General features: G+C 45.7%; 2 protein-coding genes across 8 annotated transcripts; one reads left to right on the forward strand and one right to left on the reverse strand.

Moving 5' to 3' along the window:
* Positions 1–393: 393 nt before the first annotated feature.
* On the forward strand, positions 394–19,114 carry LOC131107186 (mitogen-activated protein kinase-binding protein 1-like). 7 transcript variants are annotated; one of them, XM_058056954.1, is made up of 33 exons: positions 397–805; positions 1,357–1,448; positions 2,819–2,881; positions 3,771–3,828; positions 5,495–5,665; positions 5,795–5,932; positions 6,289–6,471; positions 7,277–7,437; positions 7,544–7,733; positions 8,283–8,420; positions 8,493–8,665; positions 8,754–8,845; positions 9,674–9,799; positions 10,044–10,114; positions 10,966–11,087; positions 11,163–11,238; positions 11,296–11,407; positions 12,442–12,505; positions 12,707–12,811; positions 12,895–13,025; positions 13,100–13,137; positions 13,262–13,456; positions 13,531–13,634; positions 13,704–13,825; positions 13,938–14,141; positions 14,222–14,288; positions 14,380–14,532; positions 14,588–14,754; positions 14,832–15,269; positions 15,316–15,376; positions 15,943–16,199; positions 16,333–16,418; positions 16,497–19,114. In XM_058056954.1, the coding sequence occupies exons 1-33, from the start codon at positions 710–712 to the stop codon at positions 16,707–16,709; spliced, it is 4,467 nt and encodes a 1,488-aa protein (XP_057912937.1). In that variant the 5' UTR covers positions 397–709; the 3' UTR covers positions 16,710–19,114. The 7 variants fall into 7 exon arrangements, with proteins under 7 accessions (XP_057912932.1, XP_057912938.1, XP_057912934.1 ...); XM_058056949.1 differs by having other exon boundaries at positions 394–805; positions 8,283–8,665; XM_058056955.1 differs by having other exon boundaries at positions 394–805; positions 8,283–8,665; positions 15,943–16,025.
* On the reverse strand, positions 18,352–22,574 carry LOC131107187 (galectin-3-like). Its single transcript, XM_058056957.1, has 6 exons — positions 22,416–22,574; positions 20,605–20,651; positions 19,796–20,431; positions 19,645–19,733; positions 19,409–19,580; positions 18,352–18,797 (listed from the first exon to the last, which is right to left on the reverse strand). The coding sequence occupies exons 2-6, from the start codon at positions 20,644–20,646 to the stop codon at positions 18,639–18,641; spliced, it is 1,098 nt and encodes a 365-aa protein (XP_057912940.1). The 5' UTR covers positions 20,647–20,651; positions 22,416–22,574; the 3' UTR covers positions 18,352–18,638.
* Positions 22,575–23,778: the final 1,204 nt, after the last annotated feature.

A 23,778-nucleotide genomic window follows, 5' to 3' on the forward strand; every position in this document is an offset into this window, starting at 1 on the left:
AAGCAACTTCCCAAAACATGCTAACATGTTAGCATGTTAGCTTCATTGGCCACTCCAAATTGTCCAAATTGTATGAATGTGGGTGGGAATGGTTGTTTGTTTATATGTGCACTGCCATGGGTTGGCCACCAGTGGGATAGGCTCCAGCATCCCCCTGCCTTCCTTGTGAGGATAAGCGGCATAGAAATAAATGACAAAAGATATAAAAACAAAAATGGAAGTATCTACACAGTGTGACAAAGAGCTTGTTCCTGTGTTGATGAAATAGATTAGAAAAAAGCCAAGATAATGAAAGGTAATGAGTGTTAAGCAGACTTGAACACGTGTCCGCATACAAACAAGCACCCCATCTCTCGCCCTTTAATCCAATCCAGTGAATTAATGAGGCACAAACGCCAGTGCTGATGTAATCACCGGGGCCGCTCCACTTGGAAGCAAAGAGCAGCAGGAGGTGGAGAAGGAGGAGGCCGCGGACAAGGAGCCCGATGTGAGGCGACAGGCGGGCCTTGACAAGCCAGCCTCACAAGCAGCGCTAAACCCACTCAGGAGATTAGCGTCCACATGTCCCGCCGTCAGCGGGAACACTGTCCCACTTTGTCTCGCAGGGAGGGAGCCACCGGAGCCGCTGCCAGTTTTGCTTCGCTCGGTCGGGAGGAATTCTCAAATCGTCTCAAGAGTCGCTTTTTGGATTTGACAGGCATCCTCCACCATGCCTGTCGATGGATTTACCTTCAAGAGTCGCATTAGGAACCTGCTGAGGTCTCCTTCAGCCAGGAAGACCAAGAGAGACAACATCAACAACAAGGTTTCTTATTCCATTGCTAACATTTACTGTTACCATTTTCCCTGTCCTATCATTGCAACCTGATCATTTTAATCACAAGTAAGTGGAGGATACCAGATGGGGTGCATTGTGGTGGTCTCCAACCTAGATCTGCATCATCATAGGAGCTCATGAGCTTTTTCTAAGAGAGCAAAATACATAGAACACAAATGAATGAATTGTAGGAGCAAGCTCTACTCTGCTTTAATTTACCTCTGCTATTTGTGTACTGATTTATTTCTAATATTTGCCACACGTGAGCACCATCTGCCTGAGCAGGACTCTTGTGTGACGTTCAGGTCCTTCCAATAAATCAATGCCTGCTAACGGATGTTTTATAGATTAAGACTTGACGGGCCTTCTGTTGTTTTCATGGCGCCGTTAACTCAGAATGTTCGACTGTGTTTTCTTCCCGACGTAAAAACCATTAGGACATTTTATTACATGTGATGAAATAATCTAAACATTATTGAGCTTTACAATCATCCTGTTTACCATGAATAAAACCTCATCTTGCTTATTTCCTCTCACAGGTAACATTGGAGAAGGTTTTGGGTATCACCACTTTGGGCAACAGTGGTCTGGCCTGCGACCCCAAAACTGGACTAGTGGCTTATACTGCAGGGTGAGAAGTCATTTCCCTTTTAAAATAAAGAAATGGAATATAAATAACATATTTTTACAATTTAACATTTTTTTATAATTTAAAATAATATATATAATTATAATGTATACTATATATAGTTATAATAATTTATATAATTTATATATAAATATAAAAATATAATATGATTTTATAATAATATTATATACAAGTTAATAATTATGTAAATATAAATAAACAAATATAAAAGTTGTTTTGATTAAGTATGCTATATCTTTGATTGCAATGGTTGATGCAATGAAGCAGATGCAGTTGCCACTCCAGGCCATAGGGGGCACTACGTTACATAACGCTGGTTTGTCCACCTCTACTATAGAAGAAAGGGCTCCCTAGGAATCACATAAGATAATGACCATTTACTAGCCTAATATTATAATATGGAACGTGTTAATTCATTAATCATTTTTTAACAAAAATAAACTTTTTACTAACTCCATTTTTGTTCTCTTCAGGGATTGCTAGCTAGCTTGCTAACGTCAATTACAGATACTCTGCTACAGGAACACTTTTTACCTCCATTAACTCTTTAGTTCTCGTCTTTTGGCGATAGTTTTAGCCAAGTTAAACATTCAAACGACTATATGACAGTTCTGAGAATAAATTCGTGCATGGCCATGAAGGTATGTAAAGTATTTCGTGTTTAATGTCACTTTTTACTGACCCAATTTTTTTTTCTCTTCAGGGATTGCTAGCTAGCTTGCTAACGTCAATTACAGTTACTCTGCTACAGGAACACTTTTTACCTCCATGAACTCTTTAGTTCTCGTCTTTTGGCAATAGTTTTAGCCAAGTTAAACATTCAAACGACTATATGACAGTTCTGAGAATAAATTTGTGCATGGCCATGAAGGTATGTAAAGTATTTCGTGTTTAATGTGACTTTTTACTTGACCCCATTTTTTGTTCTCTTCAGGGATTGCTAGCTAGCTTGCTAACGTCAATTACGGTTACTCTGCTACAGGAACACTTTTTACCTCCATGAACTCTTTAGTTGTCGTCTTTTGGCAATAGTTTTAGCCAATTTAAACATTCAAACGACTATATAACTGTTCTGAGAATAAATTTGTGCATGGCCATGAAGGTATGTAAAGCATTTCGTGTTTAATGTGAAGTATTGGGCAAAATAGTTTCGCACAATAGTCCTGTATGTTAACTTGTAATCCTTCCTGCAGTGTTATTCGTGTGTGTCAGTACACGGAGCACAGAACAAAGCTAATAGTAGATTAGCTGAGATTACTCACATGAATGTCATTAAAAAAAGATCAAGTGTGTATACGTTTGTGTGTTTTGCATTGATGAAGCTCTTAAGACGAACTGTTTTCCCATTGCAGGTGTGTGCTTGTTTTGCTGAACCCCAGAAAGAACAGGCAGCATCACATTATCAACACGTCAGGGTGAGCTTGTTTGCCTTGCCAAAGACACATCATACCTTTGATGCTTCAGTCGTTTCATTTCAGCTCAAACGCTGTTGTCTAGTCGCAAAGGGAACCGTGTGTGAATTGTGGATAAAGTTTGTATTAAGATAGTACTTCTTAATAACCAATCACTTATTTTAATGGAGCGCAGCATGACTGGAAGGACAGGAGTTCCCGTCAAGTCACCGCAACACACAACAACAACACTTCCGGCCTTCAAAATAACAGCGCAATTTATCTGGGACAAAAAGTAGCATCCTCCTTCCACAAAATGAAACGTACTTAGTGTTGTATACCTCCTTATTGTTATATACTTCAGTAATACAAAATAAAATATAGTACAAATAGCAACAACAATGTACATAAATGTAGCAAAATTGCACCAAAATCCCCTGTTAGCTGTCAATGACCAGGACAGAAAAAAATAGTAATACACTGTCACAAAGTTCACAAATAAGCAATTAGCAAAAGACTGCAATAACTTACTTGGCCATCTCTGTGCATGTTCGCCCCGTGTGTGCGTGGCTTTCCTCCCCCATTCCAAAAACATGTTAGCTTCATTAGCCACTCCAAATTGTCCATAGGTATGAATGTGAGTGGGAATTGTTGTTTGTTTATATGTGCCCTGTGATTGGCTGGCCACCAGTCCAGGGTGTCCAGACAGCTGGGATAGGCTCCAGCATACCCCCACCCGAGTGAGGATAAGCGACATAGAAAATGGATAGATGGATGGAGATGAATTTGTGCAAAGTATTGGTTTGCAGATAGCAGCTTAAATTTGATTCAGTATCGAATTAGAAACAAGGTCAGTGGTATTGCACATCACTACCATTAAAGTGTGCCAACATCCTCCTCTTCCTCTTCACAGAAAGACCATCACAGCTCTGTCCTTCTCCCTGGATGGCAAACACCTGGTCACAGGAGAGGTGAGTCTCCTATCATCTCATTTCCACATCAATGCAACATGCCGCTGCCTTCTTTGTCTTTGCAGCCCTTTCTTGTTAGCTTGATACAACAGTAATATCAAGGGCAGTGATATGCATGCAGGCGCATGCCAGGTGCATGCAAGTGTTGTGCTTCATTGAGAAAGAGTCTGCAGGATTAGGCCCCGCATGTACCAGACCATGTACCTCACAGCTAGTTTCCTGTCAGTCCCTATTGTTGGCGCTTCCTCCGGCCTCCAAACAACGTGCCGCTCGGTCGTAATCCTTCCCCCCACCCCGGCCAATCAAAGCTGATTAAAGACTTCCCTGTGTTGAGTGGATAAGTGGTTGCCATGACAGCAGAGAGCAAAGTTCAGAAACAGTTGAGGCCCTGCATGTGTGGGAAGGAATGATTTCATCATGGTTTTGTTGGAGTGTGATGTCCACTAAATGGATGTATATTTCAACCATTACAAATAATCTGTTCCAGGGTAAAAAGTGTTCCTGTAGCAGAGTAACTGTAATTGACGTTAGCAAGCTAGCTAGCTATCCCTGAAGAAAACAAAAAAATTGAGTTAGTAAAATGTTTATTTTTGTTAAAAAACGATTAATGAATTAACTCGTTCCAGATTATAATATTAGGCTAGTAAATGGTCATTATCTTATGTGATTCCTAGGGAGCCCTTTCTTCTACAGTAGAGGTGGACAAACCAGCGTTATGTAATGTGGTGCCCCCTATGGCCTGGAGTGGCAACTGCATCTGCTTCATTGTAACCATTGCAATCGGAGATACAGCATACTACATCAAAATAACTTTTATATTTTTATTTATATTAAATTGTATATAATATTATTATAAAATCATATTATATTTATATATATATAAAATTATATATATTATTATAATTGTGTATAATAATATATATGTATAAATAATATATATATATATATTAATAATTATTAGAATTATATATATTATTATATATTATTATATATATTATATACTATAAATTGTAATTGTAAAAATATGTTATTTATTACATAGACAGTTACAGTATATAACATATAACTGTGCCGTACATGTTATGGTTGAAGCCATGCAATCACAAAAATAAGTTAACCACTGTTGGATAGAAGATACAAAGAAGAAATACACTGGACGACCAAAGGTTAAATGTGTCACATCTTCTGTTTCTTACATTCTCACATTTGGTACAAGCGTAATAAGAAGCTAAGCACTGTTCATATTAACATCTAAAAACCCAACCTGAATGATTTTCTTCTTTAACATTCCTGTCATAAAAGTGTAAAAATAAGTCCAAATATGTCAGGTATGTCATATTGGCATTTCCTTTAAATATCCACACAAGTGTAAAAAGAAGCCACCGACTTCATTAGCATCTGTATGCGAGTCAAGTCGTGTCCTCCAGGCCGCTGGCGTCCTTCTCTCCCAACCTATTAGCTCCGACCTTGACTTCGCCGTTTTCAAGGAAGAGGCTGCACAAATAGCCTCGTGATCCCTTGGAGGAGATGTTAGCGGTTCAAAGGTCGCGTAGCGCTGCACCGTGAGCGGAGGTGGAAGAGGATAATCACCTTCAAACGAGTACATGTTCAGAATAGAAGAGGCGTGGAACACATTTGGTTACGCCTTGGTGTCTCCTCCCCCCAGAGCGGCCACCTTCCCGCCGTCAGAGTTTGGGACGTGGCGGAGCGACAGCAGGTGGCGGAGCTCCAGAAGCACAAATATGGCGTCTCCTGCGTGGCTTTCTCACCTGACTGCAAGTACGTCGTCAGCGTGGGCAATCAGCACGACATGATGGTCAACGTGTGGGCCTGGAAAGTAAGCGACCCCCCCCCTGGGAACAAGAATATGAGTGAACAAAAAACGAATACCAACACAATGGAAACATTTGGGAATCAAATTTGGGAATATGTCATAGATGTGTTAGCGTTGTTGTTTGCGTTGCAGAAGGATGTGGTGGTCGCCGCCAACATGGTGTCCAGCAAGGTGACTGGGGTGTCTTTCTCCGAGGACAGCTCCTACTTTGTCACCGTGGGCAACCGGCACGTCAAGTTCTGGTATCTGGACCACTGCAAGGCCACCCAGGTAGTCTGATGATGATGATGTTGGTTGTTGTTGTCTGGTTTGAATGATAAATAGAACGTGCCCTGGGCCAATAATATATATTTACAACCTGTTGCTAGGCAGACTTTATCTGCCCACAATACAGTCCTCTCGCTTTGCTGTTGCCTTGGCGGTTTCAGGTAGAAAATTACTGCCACACAAAGTAGAGAATGGACAAAGAAGGTCGGCACTTTTGAAATTAAAAAAAAAAAAAAGGTTTTGGTGTGCCTGAAGAGAAATGTTTGTCTCCTACTGCTAGCTACTGTTGGATGTCAAATATAAATGACAGCGCCCTCTGCTGGCTCCAATGATAAACGCTCACCTCTGCTGTGTTTCAGGCCAGCACCCCCGTCCCCCTGTTGGGCCGCTCTGGGCTGCTGGGCCAGTTGAGGAATAACAATTTCTGCCACGTGGTGTGTGGGCGGGGCCAGAAACGGGACGCCACCTTCTGCATCACGTCCTCCGGCCTGCTGTGCGAGTTCAACGGCAGGAGGATGCTGGACAAGTGGGTGGACCTGCGGGTATGCTTTGTATGCTCTTACAATGCTCCTTTAATGCTATAATATTAGTCTCATGACATTGCATGTATTTTTCTCATTAGAATACCACTTTTTTCCTCCAAATATTTGGACTTTATTCTCTTCAAATTGTTATCTTCTTAAAAATATTTTTATTCATTCATTCATTTTATACCGCTTCTCCTCATGAGGGTCGCGGGGGGTGCTGGAGCCTATCCCGGCTGTCTTCGGGCACCCTGGACTGGCCGCCAGCCAATTACAGGGCACATATAGACAAACAACCATTCACACTCACATTCATACCTCTGGACAATTTGGAGTCGCTAATTAACCTAGCATGTTTTTGGAATGTGGGAGGAAACCGGAGAAAACCCACGCATGCACGGGGAGAACATGCAAACTCCACACAGAGATGGCCGAGGGTGGAATTGAACCCTGGTCTCCTAGCTGTGAGGTCTGCGCGCTAACCACTAGACCACCTTGCCGCCCTATAATTATTATAATGTATAATATTTTGACTATACTGTCATAACGTAACATTTTTTCCAAGCTAACATTTTTTGTTTGTTTCACGTAATGTTATGACACAAAAACATAATTATAATATTTCATATTTCATAGCAAACTACTAAAATGACATTCATATTATCTTTTGGTAAAATCAGGATCATTTGGTAAAAACAAGTGAACAGACTTACAAACTTCCTGACTTGCCGTTGCCAGATTTTGGTGCATACTTTATTTTAAGATGTGTAGTGAAGCCTGCGGAAGGATGTGTTTGAACTTTGTAGTTTCTCTTGTGTTTCAGACAAGCATGGCACAATCGCTGTCTTTGTCCGAGGACAGGATCTTTTGCGCCTGTGCCGATGGAACAGTTCGAGCCTTCAGTCCGTTTGACCTGCGCTTTGTCTGCACGCTGCCCCGGCCACACCCCCTTGGTGTGGACATGGCGTCCATCACTAAGGCTAGGTGAGGATTGGCAGTCATCCATTGGTGGATGAAATGCTTGTCAAAGACTGGCCCCTCCTTTGGTGTTGTGTCATCTCACTGAGCTAACACGTCTCCCTTTCGCCAGTCACTTACTTTGCACCAAGACGGACGCACGCTACCCAGACGCCATCGCGGTCACCTACGACCCCGTCAACCTCTGGCTGAGCTGCATGTACGATGACCACAGCTTGTACGTCTGGGACGTGAGAGACCTGAACAGCGTAGGGAAGGTCCACTCCTCCCTCTTCCATGCTGCGTGTGTCTGGGACCTGGAGGTGAACAAAACATACATACATCCAGCAGCACCGTCATACCAATACGGCTTTTTAGGGCCACTTTCTCAATGTAGATGGAAGTGTAGTGTGTGCACACCTGGAGGTAGCAAGGACAGGAAGGAATGTGATGAGTCCTAATGAAACATCATGACATCACTACTACCAGGAGAACCAGAGTATAGAGGGGTAGGAGTCACCTGCTTTGGCCCAGCAAGGTGCACTGTATTCGGGCACACGCTCCGAGCAGCCGCTGTGACTCCACGGTGGTCAGGTGGCTGTTTCAGGTTTTTTGTGTCCTCCATTGACCCCCCCACTTGTATCTAAGTGAACCTAGGGGAAGTTATGACAGGTCGTTGACATCGCAGCCAGGAGAAAAAAGGAGCGCTTGATGTGCTTACCTGCACAGTTTGGGTGGAGGCGGGGTTGCTAGCATACACACACTGTGCACAAGAGTGTAAGATAGAAGAAATGAGTAGATTGCAATATATATATCATATCTTTTTTATATTTCTACTGTAGCCAATAAATGATGTGTATCATCTTTGGTAGATGTTCCCAGATGTTCCTGGAGAAACGGCAGCCGGATTGTCTCCTGCTGCGTTCCTCAGCTGTTCGTCGGATAACACCATCAGACTTTGGCACGTAGAAGACCGCACGCACGGTCATCCTCGCAACATCCTGAGCAAGGTGAGACACCCGCCACTTCCCACCTTCCACCCCCCACGGCAGCGTGGAAGTGCTGACTTTGCTTTTATGCAGGATCTCCTGAAGATCATCTACACCGGCGCCACCACCAGCGCCTTGCGTGACCCTGAAAGTACGACCAACGTGAGTCCGGATAAAGCGGCGGAAAGCCGGACAGGCATCAGGACCATCTGTGTCAGCCCCGATGGCAAACACCTGGCGTCTGGAGACAGAAACGGGATGCTGAGGTGGAGCACAAGGACCGGAAATGTCCATTCATACACGCTGGACACAACAATAGGCACACCTGACCCACGTCTCGTCCCTGTTGTTCAGAGTTCACAACCTCGGCAGCATGGAGGAGATTCTTCAAGTCCAAGCCCATGATGCTGAAATCCTGTGCCTGGAGTACAGCAAACCAGAAAGCGGTCAGTGTGTCTTAATGTGAAGATGTCCACCTCCTGTTTACCACAAGCCGTGTGGCTGATGGAGGTCATTTAGCTCTACATGCGCTTTAAAATGTTGCTGCTCAGTAATGCCTATCCTTACTGCTGTTACAACAGTGGTTCTGTTGCGTTATAGTATAACTAATCTCCATGTTAGTGAATGACCATTACTTTTGCTTTACACTTTCTCATGCACTACGAATCATCATTGCAGTTCCAAAAAAAGATATGAGTTTTCCCATTTAGGGAACCTGCTTTAGCGCTTCAGCTAAATCTCATTTTTTCCTCAGTTTATGTTTGCCTCTTTTATTGAGGGTGACTGCAACATGGCCGTGCAGACCTCACATCTAGGAGACCAGGGTTCAATTCCACCCTCCGTCATCTCTGTGTGGAGTTTGCATGTTCTCCCTGTGCATCCGTGGGTGTTCTCCGGGTACTCCGGTTTCCTCCCACATTCCAAAAACATGCTAGGTTAATTGGCCACTTCAAAGGTATGAATGTGAGTGTGAATGGTTGTTTGTCTATATGTGCCCTGTGCCCAAAGACAGCTGGGATAGGCTCCAGCACCCCCGCGACCCTCGTGAGGAAAAAGCGGTAGAAAATGAATGAATGAATGACTGCAACATCACCCACCATGGGGCCAACTATGATCATTCTGCATATACAGATGTATGAATTTACATATTTCCCACGAGGAAAACTGCCTTTCAGTTTTGGGACCTTTTGGTCTTTCCATATTTGATCATTGGAGCAGTTATGGATGTTTTTATTGTTCCTTCCTTTTGTTAAACTACTTTTTTCTCGGCACAGGTCTGCAGCTGCTGGCCACGGCGAGCAGGGACCGCCTGATCCACGTCCTGGATGCCGCCGCCGACTACAGTCTGGTTCAAACGCTGGACGAGCACTCCTCGTCCATAACCGCCGTTCGCTTTGCCGGTGAGCCGCTTGAGACCCTGTTGTCACCTCACAAGCTAATCTCTCCCCCATCCTTGTTGGGGGTTCGTTTCCTGTGCTTCACAGCACTGCTCCGTTAAATCATTGATTATTATTAGCCAGTGAGCAAAGTCTGATTGCACAAGTATTGGGACACATGGCCATTTCCCACTGCACTACGCTGTCCCAATACTTTGATTTTGGATCATTTTCTCTGCATAATGTGTGTTTTCCTGTTGTCCTTCAGCCAATGACGGCAAGGTGAGATTGATCAGCTGCGGGGCGGATAAAAGCATCTATTTTCGCACTGCCCATATGGTAAGCTTGCACCTTTTTCCCCACACACGCAAACACCTAGTGGGGGAGGACGGGGTCCTAAATCTGTAGCTATACTAAGTAGCTTAGGAACTAGTAGTAAAGGACCAGCGAGGCTAAAACTACATCTTGCTACATCATTGTAACGTAATGGGAGTCGCAGGGGACATAACTTAACGTGCTGGTTGTGAATCGCTCTTGGTTTACTGGGCCAACATAAGACGACACCTCATTCCTCCTCCTTCCAAAGGCTGACTCCCCAACAGGAACTTTTATGGAGCACAATAAACAAAAGGCTTGTTAGACTCGGGCAAGATTTATGGAGCCCTCCCGGCCTGCCCGTGGAAATCCTAAACAAGCATCCTCGTAATCACACACTGGCAGGGCGCTCAGCAGCGGCTAATGAGCTGGGAGGTGTTTTTAGCATTTCTTTGATTGCATGTGGAGAACAAACAGGCATATGATGTAAGCACGTGAACACAGGCCATTTTTTTTACATCACATCCAGTTCAAAAATTCTAAGTTCTAAGTATTCTAAGTATTTCCATAATGCCTCATATTAACTCTCTAACAAGATCTCAGTGTATACACTGGTTATGTATCTCATCTCGTTTCATATTATCTACATACTGTATTGTATATAACTCTGGGGAAAAACTGTTGATTTTGTTAATACTTGGGTTGTTTATATTGTTTATTTTTCTATATTGTGTATTTTGTACTGCTTAACTGACTCTGTACTCCTGCTGCTGTGCAATACAAATTTCCCCACTGAGGGACGAATAAAGGCATATCTTAATCTTAATTCCTGGCCATCTTAGCCACAAATTGAACAAAAGAGAGCTTTGTTGCAGAGCAACAGAGGAGCAGAGTTCCGGCGTTCCCACCACACGGTGAGGAAAAGCACGCTGTACGACATGGGCGTCCACCCCACCTCCAAGTACGCTGCTGTCGGCTGCCAGGACCGCTGCATCAGGTCCGTGTCCTCCGAGGCCGTGTGCAGAAATGCTGAGTTCACACGCTGTTGTTGTCATCTGTATTCTATCAACAGGATTTTCAACATCAGTAGCGGCAAGCAGAGGAAGCTTTATAAAGGATCCCTCCGTGAGGATGGCAGCCTGCTCAGGGTAACGCCTCCTTGGATCTGGATCTGGAACTTTGCCTAAGTGTTGTCTGTATTGCAGATTCAGATCGATCCATCGGGTCAGTATGTGGCCGCCAGCTGCTCCAATAAGAACATCAGCATCTTTGACTTCTACAGTGGCGAATGTGTGGCTACCATGATTGGACATTCCGGTAAGACGCCATCAGGGGCGACAGGAAATACATTTTTTTTAAACCCGTTAATCGGGTATTGTGTGACCTGGAGGTAAGAAGGACTGGAAGAAATGTGGATGAGTCCTAATGAAACCTCAGGACACGACTACTGTGGGCCTGGGTCGGGTGGTGGGTGGCAGCCCACCCTCAGCCATCTCTGTGTGGAGTTTGCATGTTCTCCCCGTGCATGCGTGGGTTTTCTCCGGGTACTCCGGTTTCCTCCCACATTCCAAAAACATGCTAGGTTAATTGGCCACTCCAAATTGTCCATAGGTATGAATGTGAGTGTGAATGGTTGTTTGTCTATATGTGTCCTGTGATTGGCTGGCCACCAGTCCGGGTGTACTCTCGCTCCAAGGCAGCTGGGATAGGCTCCAGCAACCCTCATGAGGATAAGAGGTAGAAAATGAATGAATTAATTATTATTGGGCTGCACGGCGGAAAAGGAGTTAGCGGGCAGGCCTCACAGCTACTAGACCCAAGTTCAATTCCACCCTCGGCCATCTCTGTGTGGAATTTGCATGTTCTCCCCGTGCATGCGTGGGTTTTCTCCGGGTACTCCGGTTTCCTCCCACATTCCAAAAACATGCTAGGTTAATTGGTGACTCCAAATTGTCCATAGGTATGAATGTGAGTGTGAATGGTTGTTTGTCTATATGTGCCCTGTGATTGGCTGGCCACCGGTCCAGGGTGTACCCCGCCTCTTTGTCCGAAGACAGCTGGGATAGGCTCCAGCACCCTTGTGACCCTCGTGAGGATAAGCGGTAGAAAATGAATGAATATTGGCTATTTTTAAAGGATTTCTCAGTATGACATCATAATTGGCTCGATAATCATCGGGTGCCCCTAAAAAAAAACAAATATTTACAAATCTCTTAGCTATTATAAGCAAATATAACACATTTGCATGCGAATTATCAGTCTGATAATTATGTGTCTGCTAATTATCGTGCAGCGCTATGAAATGTGCAATCTATATGCAGGCTAACAAAGTTCCCTTGTTGGGCTTTCAGAGATCGTCACCGGAATGAGGTTCACCAACGACTGCAAGCATTTGATCAGCGTGTCGGGGGACAGGTGAGGCCAGCGCACATGTTTTACATTCACCCTGGAATTGCACCCGAAAGTCACGTATTGTTAAATAACGGCCCTCAAACCACCAAAGGCACCATTTTTCATCCAGTGTTTGTCCTGAGTCTCATTCCAAACATGGCCATAAGATGAGCACACGCTCATTTTGGTCCCGTGTGGCCGCTATGTGATGCTTTCATCCTCTAGCTGCATCCTGGTGTGGCGTCTGGCCTCAGAGATGACCATCAGCATGAGACAGAGGCTCTGTCAGCTCAGGCAGGACGCAAACCCTCACAGGAGCGCCCCCCTCAGGTGAAGCACGTGCACTCGCCGTACCCGCTGTGTTTGTAACGCCGCCATCTTTTTGTTCAACACTGATTTCTTTTGCCCGGCAGGCGAGAGGCCTACAGCGCTCCCGCTATGGTCAGCCTCTCCTCGGACGGTCACAACCACAAGTCCAACCGCCAGGAAGAGAACTCGACCATGAACACGTTCTCCGACAGCAGCCATGGCGAAGAAGACTCAGGTTAAAGCAGAACACGGACCTTCAGCATCCATGCCTCTCAATGAAACCTCCTCTGATTGTCTTCTAACCAACAGGCGGCTCCGATGCAGGACCTGACTGGGAAGCAACCAAAGTAAGTTTATTTTCATTTATGACAGTTATTGTTATTATTCCGACAGTGTACACTGTGTACTGTGTACTGTACTGCATAGCCAGTACAGTACTACAACTGTCATATTTTACGTTTGTGATTCCAGCCGGCGGTGGTGAGCACACCCAGCAGCAGTCGTCGTCCTCGCAGGCGCTGGTCCCGCCGCATGGGCTCCCTGGAGTTGATGGTGAAGTCCATGCTGGACCTGAGGCAGCTGGAGACCTTTGCCCCCAGCAAACACGCCGACCCCCACGCTGGCGGCGCAGACCGACACAGCACATCCTGCCTCCAGGAACCCACGGTGAACCTGAACCTCCAAGAATGTCCAGCACCTGAGTTCTCTTCTCCAGTGGCTCACTGGCTGTCCTCCCACAGCAGCACCTCGAGGAGCGGGCCAAGCATCGGCACAGGCAATGTCGTGATTGGACCAAAATGGACGGCACAGATGAGAACGAGGGGGAGACGGATCTACGAGACATGTAGGCCTCATGGAGGGAGAACATCGGTACTCATGCATGATCTGCCTCTCATTATTTTCTTGTGGACAGCATGGTGAGGGATCCACCCTGCGAGAAGGTCTTTGGCAAGAGCCAGGACAGCTACAGCCCAGACAGCGCCTGCTCGCTGGGCTACGAGAGCAGAGGGTCCAGTCCTGACGGAGCCCTTGATGGTTAGCTTTCAAGCAGACCTCTGCTGGACACCGCTTCATCTAATCAAGTTTTGGCAACTTGAAGGTTCTGGAGAAGATTTTGCACCTCACTTGTGCTTCTTTCTGTTATCAGACTCTGCCGACGCAGCGTCACTCAGTCTGGACAGCTCGGATGACGATGAGGAGATGGAGGACGGCGGCGTTGAAGACCTGGAGGCAGAGAAGGTTGACACCACCAGCGTGGATGAAGCTCTTAAAGCGGTGACCTCCCAGCACCACAGCCGAGAAGACTTCCTCAAGCAGAACTTTGAGACGCTGGAAAATGGCTGTAGAGCAAGTGGGAGAACCTTGAAGGAACATTTGGACTCCAAGAGCCAAAATTAGTTAACCAAGCTACTTTTTGTTTGTGTGCTGCAGCTGAGACCAGCAGAGTCCCAAGACTCAGCATGTCCTCACGCTTCCTGGCCAGAGGTCCCCAGAACAGGTCTTCATCTCATCTCTACTACTAGTATTTCATTAAAACTACCAATAAAAATACTCAATAAAAATGTCCATGTTATTTTGTTATTTTGCAGTGGAGGTACCCCGTTTGCTAAAGTGCAAAAGACCCCCGGCAGCCCCTCTTCCAAGCCCCCTGTGTCGAAAGTAAGACCCTTGATGGAAGAAGTTGTGAGCAGAAACCCGGAGGATGAGACCCCCGCACCCCCCAGCACCAGCCATGGTCCAAAGTAAGAAAAAAAAATCATTGATGTTAATGTTCTTGGATAAAAATGTTCGTCCCAGCAGGGGGGCCACCGCCGTCTCTGCTCCCGTCCCGAGACTGCAGAAGAAGACAACATCCGCGTCCCACCTTTGGAGGCTCTCCACACCGCCGTCCAAACCCGTACCGCTTCCGGACGGAACCACGAGTCTGCAGAAGTCTCAGTCCGTCCAGAACCTGACCTTAGCCTGTACGTGACATCACAGCATACCATAGCAGTCCCCACACAGCACATGAATGTCCTCCCTTTCTTCTTCAATTCTGCAGCTCCACGCTCTCCACTGCCCTCTAGCGACCGGCTGGAGACGTGCAGGAGACCCCAGCATCTTTTTCTGGACCGTGACGCTCCCAAGCCCTCCTACTTGTCCTCGCCTTCCCCGGGGTCGCCGCAGTCTCCCCGCTCCCCTCACTCCTACATGAACCCCACGGCCAGCTCCTTGGCCAAGAGCAGCCGCTCCTCCTCGCTGGGTGAAGGCCTCCACGCCGCCCCTCTCGGCGTCTCCTCCTTTCCCTCCAGGACCAGGAGGTCATTGTCGGGGCATCCTGAGACGGAGTCGCCTGCACCGGCCTGCCTTCAGCCCACCGCCACCGTTCTGCCAACTCGTGTCCCTCTCAGCCCGCGACGCAGCCTCTGCTTGGACGTGAAGGCCGGCACAAGGACTTCCTGTCCATGTGATGTCACTTCCTCTACAGGATGCACGCAAGGTTAGACAACATCGCCCACTCGACTTTGTTCAAGTTGAAAATAAAGGTTTCTTTAATCTGTCCTCTCATTCAGAAGCTGATGAGAAGAGCCTGTCTGTGGCCGGGAGGTGCGTTCACTGTCTCATGTCATTTACAGTTATGAACATATTTTACCATTCAGTTCTGGAAATAGTATTAAATATAGTAAATATATTTAATGTAACAACTTCTATTTTCATGATTGTTTTTCTTTTTTACAAATGATTAGTGGGCGGCACGGCGGTCGAGTGGTTAGCGCGCAGACCAGGGTTCAATTCCACCCTCGGCCATCTCTGTGTGGAGTTTGCATGTTCTCCCCGTGCATGCGTGGGTTTTCTCCCACATTCCAAAAACATGCTAGGTTAATTGGCGACTCCAAATTGTCCATAGGTATGAATATGAGTGTGAATGGTTGTTTGTCTATATGTGCCCTGTGATTGGCTGGCGACCAGTCCAGGGTGTACCCCGCCTCTCGCCCTAAGACAGCTGGGATAGGCTCCAGCACCCCCGCGACCCTTGTGAGGAAAAAGCGGTAGAAAATGAATGAATGAATAATTAGTATGATGGTGCTAATAATAATGCTAAATAATAGTAAAAGAGCAAAGTCGTGAAAGTGAACAGGAAATAGGAATATTTTCCCCATCTGTGCCTTTAGTACACAGGATGCGGCCCTTGGACGTGAAGAGCGCCCTCTGGCGGTGGAACATCTCAGTGCACCTCCCTCTGACGGCCATCCAGGTGTCCCGTTTGTTCCTACGCTGTCGCTCGCTACCCCTCCTCTTTTTCTTCGTCGTCATTCTCTCGCTCCACGCCGGCCGCCGCTGGCCGCCCGGCCCGTGTGTCAGTCTGCGTGTGTGGCGCCCGTGTCTCCTCCGTGTGTGGCGCCGCCCTCCTGCTGGCAGTGCCACGGCGGTGAGCAGTAGCAACTCTTTTAGACGTCTTCTGCTTTTACTAACCTCATTTTTTTTCTATTATCCTCAACTTCTCCCATCCATGCGTGTTCACACTTGGCTCCATAACGCTTACGTTTCTGTGTGTGTGTCAGGTGAGTCCATCACCTTGGAAACGTGCAGGCAAGCTGTTGATGACCTTCACAGCAGTTTGAGAAGAACCATCACGCTCTACACGGCGGTCAGTGTGCATTCCGTCCCATACCTTCCACCGCTAGGACGTATTCTCAAAGCTTTGTGGTCCTATCCTGACAATCAGGTGCTCCAGCGCCATCCACGGGCCGCAGGTGAAGGTCGCCAGGAGATGGAGAAGATCTTATCCGAAGCGCTGGTGTCCGTCAAAACCGAGCTGGACCCGCTGCCTCGTTCCACGGCGGGGTCAGAGGTGAAAGGAGAAGCCCTGGCCCTGCTGGAGCAGTACGCCGAGCTGCTGCTTCAGTCGGTGGAGAGGAAGCTGGATGGCAAGGTGTGACCGAGTCAGAGGAGGATGCTGGCGCAGAGGTGGGAACCCACTTTGGTTCTTCCAGCCCTGAAAGACTTTAGTCTGCCTTATTCTGCTCACATGATGAGAAGAAGAACTCGCCTTAGCTCACGTTCATGTTTGCACAATTTCCCATCTTAAGTCAACACCACAAAAAACCATTTCCATCAAAGGCACCCTCAGGTCAAGAAGAAGTGATCTTCTTCTCCTTTGTGAGACAGTCACGCAGGATTATTTCATCCTGTTGTGTAGAATACAGCAGGTACTGTAAGTACAGTAAATATTGTATAGGTACTGTATGTACCCTAAGTACAGCAGGTACTGTAAGTACGGTAAATATTGTATGTACTGTATGTACCCTAAGTACAGCAGGTACTATAAGTACAGTAAATATTGTTGGTACTGCAGGTACCCTAAGTACAGCAGGTACTGAAAGTACAGTAAATATTGTAGGTACTGTAGATACATGTACTGTAGGTACCGTAAGTACTGCAGGTACTGTTAGTACGGTAAATATTGTTGGTACTGCAGGTACCCTAAGTACAGGAGGTACTTTAAGTATGGTAAATATTGTAGGTACTGCAGGTACTGTAAGTACGGTAAATATTGTAGGTACTGCAGGTACCCTAAGTACAGCAGGTACTGTAAGTACAGTAAATATTGTAGGTACTGTAGATACAACATGTACTGTAGGTACCGTAAGTACTGCAGGTACTGTTAGTACGGTAAATATTGTTGGTACTGCAGGTACCCTAAGTACAGGAGGTACTTTAAGTATGGTAAATATTGTAGGTACTGCAGGTACTGTAAGTACGGTAAATATTGTTGGTACTGCAGGTACCCTAAGTACAGCAGGTACTGTAAGTACAGTAAATATTGTAGGTACTGTAGATACAACATGTACTGTAGGTACCGTAAGTACTGCAGGTACTGTAAGTACAGTAAATATTGCAGGTACTGTGAGTACGGTAAATTTTGTATGTATTGTAAGTACTTAAGGTACTGTAAGTACAGTAAATATTGTAGGTACTGTAAGTAATGCAGGTACTGTAAGTACTGTAAATATTGTAGGTACTGCAGGTACTGTGAGTACGGTAAATATTGTAGGTACTGTATGTACCCAAAGTACAGCAGGTACTGTAAGTACGGTAAATATTGTAGGTACTGTAGGTACCCTAAGTACAACAGGTACTGTAAGTACAGTAAATATTGTAGGTACTGTAGATACAACATGTACTGTAGGTACCATAAGTACTGCAGAAAATCAGAATCTTTAAAGTTGTATTTAAAGAATGTATGAAATATATAGTTACTGTAAATACTGGGATATTTACAGTGGTTTGGGATTTATTGGAATATTTTGGTCATCTTAAAAAATGTCAATTTTTAATATTTTCTAAATACCAAAAACATTTAGATTAGATTTTTTTAATGGGTTTAGATTGTTTTATCTTTAGAAGAATCTGACATTTCTAAATAAAACTTGATTGCTGAGATTTCCCTTCCTATATTGTATGATGTATTATTTGATGTGTGTAGACGCTAATAATAATAATAATAATAATAATAATAATAATAATAATAATAATAATTCTGCATCAGTTAAAGAGGATCCAACATGTTTTTGGGGCAGTTTAATAGTAGAAGTAGAAAATATGCTAGACAATGGAGTCATTTGTGGTAGAAAGCACACAGTGAAGAAAAAGCAGCGTTTATATTTAGGAATGCTTAGTGGTTATTAGCACTTTGTCTTTGTTGTTATTATTATTATTATTATTATTATGATAATTATCATTATTCAATCCCAGTAGCATGTACGTATATAGAATAGACTTTTCTATGTAATGCAGTGCTAGGTGTGTTTCATGATGATGATGATCACACTCTGCACGCGTGGAACGGTGAAGGTCACACCCTCTCCTACGGGAGCGTCTCCACGTGGACGAAGGTGAGGACGACGTCGTGCAGGATGTTGATGCGGTTGATCTGGTTGAGCTCTCTGACGCGGTGTCGGAACTCAAACAGCGGAATGTTGTTGACCGCCACGCGGAATGCCTCCTGCGTGCATAGGATCTTCATCTGCAACACACAAACACACATTGACAATTAATGTTGCACTGCAATGTCCCAGCACAGCCAGCAGGTGGTGCTGATGGTAGAGTATCTCGTCATACAACAAGCCCCATCTGGAAGGACTTCTTGTCCTATCTGGAGGTACAATATGAGTGTACATGGATATGTGTATATGTGGTCACTAGGTGGCAGTACACCGATACCTCTACCTTTCCGATCCCATACTGAGTTGAAGTATCTATCTTGTACGATATCGTACTGTAAGTAAAGTACTATGTAGTAGTGTATTTCATCTCCCAGCACAAAGAATAGCAGACCTTTCATTCATTGATCAACACAATGAGGGGTGGGGGTTGGGGGGGGGTACACTTGGAACACTGACTGCTCCAGAGCAACAACACCGGACCCGCGACTGACCTCCAGGAGTCTCCCTGCAGCACAGCGCTTCCCTGATCTAGGACCAGCTGTCCCAATCGTCTTCCCAACCCTTTCCAGCTTTTCAGCCAAACGTTAGCCTGACATTAAAACCGTGGAGTCAGTCAGTGGCGGCGCCACTCCCGGGTCGGGCGTGTTTTGTTTATTTCAAGGCTTCCTGTTTGGGGCCCCGCCCCGCTCACCTCAAAGGGGCTCCCCAGGGCGAAAGGGAAGGGTCCCTTCAGGTCTCGCTCCTCAGCGCCCCAGCGCTCGCCCACTTTGTGGTTGCGCACCAGCACCTGTTTGCCGCCCTCGCTGAAGCGGGGGTTGATGTGGAAGGCGATGTCGTTTCCTCTCAGGAAGTTGACGGTGAACCTGCAAGAAGGAACAAGCAACGTTCTCAGAGGGCGTCCAATCGAGAGTGAGCGGGCTTGCTTACATCCTAGCGTTGGGTTTGACGTGGCCCAGGATGGTCATCATCATCTTGTCGTACACGCCTCGGGACAGGTTCAGGTTGTACGGTACGCTCTGAAACATGGAGAAATATTCTCATGTGTACAAAGTCAGATCCCGGTTGGTGCTGTACTCACCAGCGGTCCAGATGTGGGTGGAAGCCAGTGTTGGGGCATCAGGGACGGGTTCTGTCCCGGCCATCCTGACTGTCCCGGGTTGTACGGCCAACCTGAGTAGGCGGGCCAGCCGGCCATGTTTGGATGGATATTGGGAACAGGAAGAGGAGCGGGGGCGGGAGCAACTGCAGGAACAGAAGCAGGGGCGGGTGCCGGTGGCACAGGGACAGGAGATACGGCCGGAACCTGGTAGGGTACCTGGGGTTGAACTGGGGCCGGTGGCTGAGCAGGCTGGTACTGGGTTCCCGGCCAACAAGGCTGGCAGTTCGGATTGGCAGCCGGAGCCGTGGTGGGAGCTGGAGCCGGGATCATGTTTGCAGTCGGGGCAGGGGCGGGTGCTATGGTCTGAGGCGGAACCGGAACAGGGGTGACCCCGGACACCGGCAGTGGTTGCGTTCCAAGCCAGCAGGGAGTGTTAGGCTGGCCGGTCCAGCACGGAGACGGCTGGGGAGGCGAGGCTGGGTGGGTTGGCTGGGCCGGTTGGACGGCTTGTCCGGGCCAGGAGGGGAACGTGGCCCCAGACACCTGACTGGGCCAGACAGTGCTCGTCTGTGGGACAGAACCAGGCGGGCAGCTGCCACACAGAACATCAGCATGCTGAAGAGTGGCAGGAGCAGGAGGTGGCGATGATGGGGGTGACGGAGGGTCGGGGGCCAGGATGGAGATACGAGGGAGAGAGAGGGTTGAAAGGATGGAGGACACCAACTTCCGGGTTCAACATCCACACAAGCAAACATTTGAACGTTTAGACCAGGAAAAAAAGTTCTCACCTGAGCTGCCATCTGATATTGAGAGGGGCTACTTACGTCCATGATGCCTGCAACACAACACACACCTACTCAATTCTCTGAATTGTCTCGAAAAAAAAAAAAAAAAGCGCCCAGCGGACTTATGACGTGGGGCAGATGTGCGTTTTTATGTGTTTGATTCCTGCTTGAGATATGGACTCTGGTAGTCTGGAGGACGTCGGACTATTGTTATTGTTGTTGTTGGAGCACATCTTCATCATTCTCTCATGTCCAACCAAAGCACAGAAACATGACAATGTGTGAGATGTGTCACCTGGAGGAGTTTGCAGCATTTCCCAGCATGCTTTGCTGTAGTTACAATGACTTTTGGTGTGAATCTGCCTCCATTATGAAGAATGGTTATGAATTATAATGGAAACATATTATTATTGGGCGGCACGGCGGTCGAGTGGTTAGCGCGTAGACCTCACAGCTAGGAGACCTAAGTTCAATCCCAATGCGTGGAGTTTGCATGTTCTCCCTGTGCATGCGTGGATTTTCTCCGGGTACTTTGGTTTCCTCCCACATTCCAAAAACATGCTAGGTTAATTAGCGACTCCAAATTGTCCATAGGTATGAATGTGAGTGTGAATGGTTGTTTGTCTATATGTGCCCTGTGATTGGCTGGCCACCAGTCCAGGGTGTACCCCGCCTCTCGCCGTTAGAAAATGAATGAATGCTTAATCACGCCAATCGCTGTAAGCGTTGTTCATCGGGTCCTTTTGACCCTGACCAATCGCTGATGCTCGATGGATGGAGGACTCCCACGCCAACCGGGCTCGTATAAATGAGGCTGCTAATTGAATGATGAGGCAGGAATGGCGACATGAGTCATGCAGACAAACAGAGCGTGGCTGTGGGGTGCGGGGTGTGAGGATGTTGCTGACACGGCTGCTGGAAGAAGAATGTGTGATGCGTTATGACCTCAGCGTGACCTCATGACTCACTGTTGTGAGCGCAGATTCAATTAGTTCTTAAAAAATGCACAACCTCATGCAGCCACTCAGTTACACACGTTGGTGCTTTCCAGAATACTCTCATCGTGTTTGTATTTTGCAATGATGGACATGTACACTGAGAGCTGTTTCTAATATTTGGTAATATTTGGAACTAAATAATCTTTTTTTTTTTTTTAATCTTTTAATCTTTTTTTCCAACCGACAACTCTGCATCTCAAGACCAATATACTGATAGCTGCTATAACCGGAAGGAATGTAGATGAGTCCTAATGAAACATCATGACATGACTACTACCAGGAGAACCAGAGTATAGAGGGGGAGGAGCCACCTGCTGTGGCCCAGCAAGGTGCACTGTATTCGGGCACACGCTCCCAGCAGCTGCTGTGACGCCACGGAGGTCTCTGGCAAAGCTTTGGCACTTTTCAAAGGTTTTCAGGTAGCTGATGAGGTTTTTTGTGTGCTGGATGGATATTACCCCCCCCCACCCCCCCCCTCCACCCCCCGTCACATGGGTTGGGAAGGTTATCAGAGCTGTTTTGCATGTTATTGATGTATCGTTATGATGTAATCAGCCTGATAGTTCTCCTGCACCGCAATAATAAGCAAGTGTGAGCTGTCAGAGTATCTGCACTCGGCTGCAAGCACAATAATAAACATATTGTTACATTTACAAAGGCATAATTTAGCATTGGTTTTCCACAGGTTGTGAAGGTGTGCACGTAATAAAATGGCCAGTAAGTCCTTTGGAGTCTACTGTACTATAGCGTAGCATAGGTCCAAGCGTACAAGGACGTATTGAATACAGATAGCATGTGGTAAATAAAAAGACTTACCTGTGGTGCTGGTGTTGCTTGCAGGCTGCAGTGTTGCTGTTTAGCAGAGGGAGTCGGCCTGCAAGCCAATCACATCAGCTTTTATAGGCCATAACCGTGTGACTGGTTGGCCACGCCCCTTTTCATCAGCATCACGCACACATTAACAATTCACATGATTTACCTTACTCATGTAAAGACCTGCAAGAGGTCTGCACTACTTTGGGTGTTTTACTTAAAAAAAAAAACTCCAGTCATTTCTATTCATTACCATTTGTTTCTCTTTTATTTTTACATTCAATGTACTCTTTTTTAGTATTTATGTTTAGTTCTTTATTGTTTTGTACTTGTGGGTTTATTTCTATTTCAAATATATATTTTATGTTTACTTGTTTTGGATTCAATTGCATTCATATATATATATATATATATATATATATATATATATATATATATATATATATATATATATATATATATATATATATATCCATCCATCCATTTTCCTCCAGTTTATCCGGGTCGCGGGGGCAGAGTCTCAGTAGGGAAGCTCAGACTTCCCGGTCCCCGGCCCCCAGTCCTCAGTCCCTGGGCCCTCCTCCAGCTCCACCGGGAGGACCCCAAGACGTTCCCAGGTCGGCTGAGACGTGAGGTGATTAATTGTTGTTTTTCTGTTAAACACTATCAGAAATGGAACTCAAACCCATTTTTAAATAATGTTAATTAATATCTTAAAAAAAACTAATAATAATAATAAATATATATATATATATATAGAGAGAATTTACATAAAGCTGATTTGTTTTCAAGAGGCATAAAGTTTATGTTGCCATGACATCGACCAAGCTAACCCAGCAAAATGTGAAATAAAAGAATCTCACTGAGGAAAAATGTCTGGCAATACATCTCCATGGCAACCACCCAACAAATAACCCTCATTGAAGGATTTGAACAATCCCGCTTGTTGTCCCGTGCTCGTTATTAGATTAGCTTCCAAAAATGTAAGAAATGGCGGAGAATCTCAGAATGCTGAGACCGACTAATCCTGGGAGGATTTATTTACAGCTGCTTGGAGACAGACGTTACATTATTTAACAGATATTGATTTTCAATCAAGAACACATGAATTAACCAGTGTGTTTATAGACCTTCATTTGGCTCATTATTAGTGCATGCAGCTTGCTATATCCTATTTCTCATGTAACATCCATGTATAGCCGTCCCAAAATGAATGATTACTATATTAGCATTAAACCGGAAACATAATTTTTCAGATGCCAGGTGTATTTTGCAGGACTATGGTGGTCATGTCATAGTAAAGGTAATAACACACATTTGTTAAATGATATTTAACTATTTCAGGTGTCTACTCACTCATTACTTA

Source organism: Doryrhamphus excisus, chromosome 19, assembly GCF_030265055.1.
Source record: "Doryrhamphus excisus isolate RoL2022-K1 chromosome 19, RoL_Dexc_1.0, whole genome shotgun sequence".
Classification (NCBI taxonomy): domain Eukaryota; kingdom Metazoa; phylum Chordata; class Actinopteri; order Syngnathiformes; family Syngnathidae; genus Doryrhamphus; species Doryrhamphus excisus.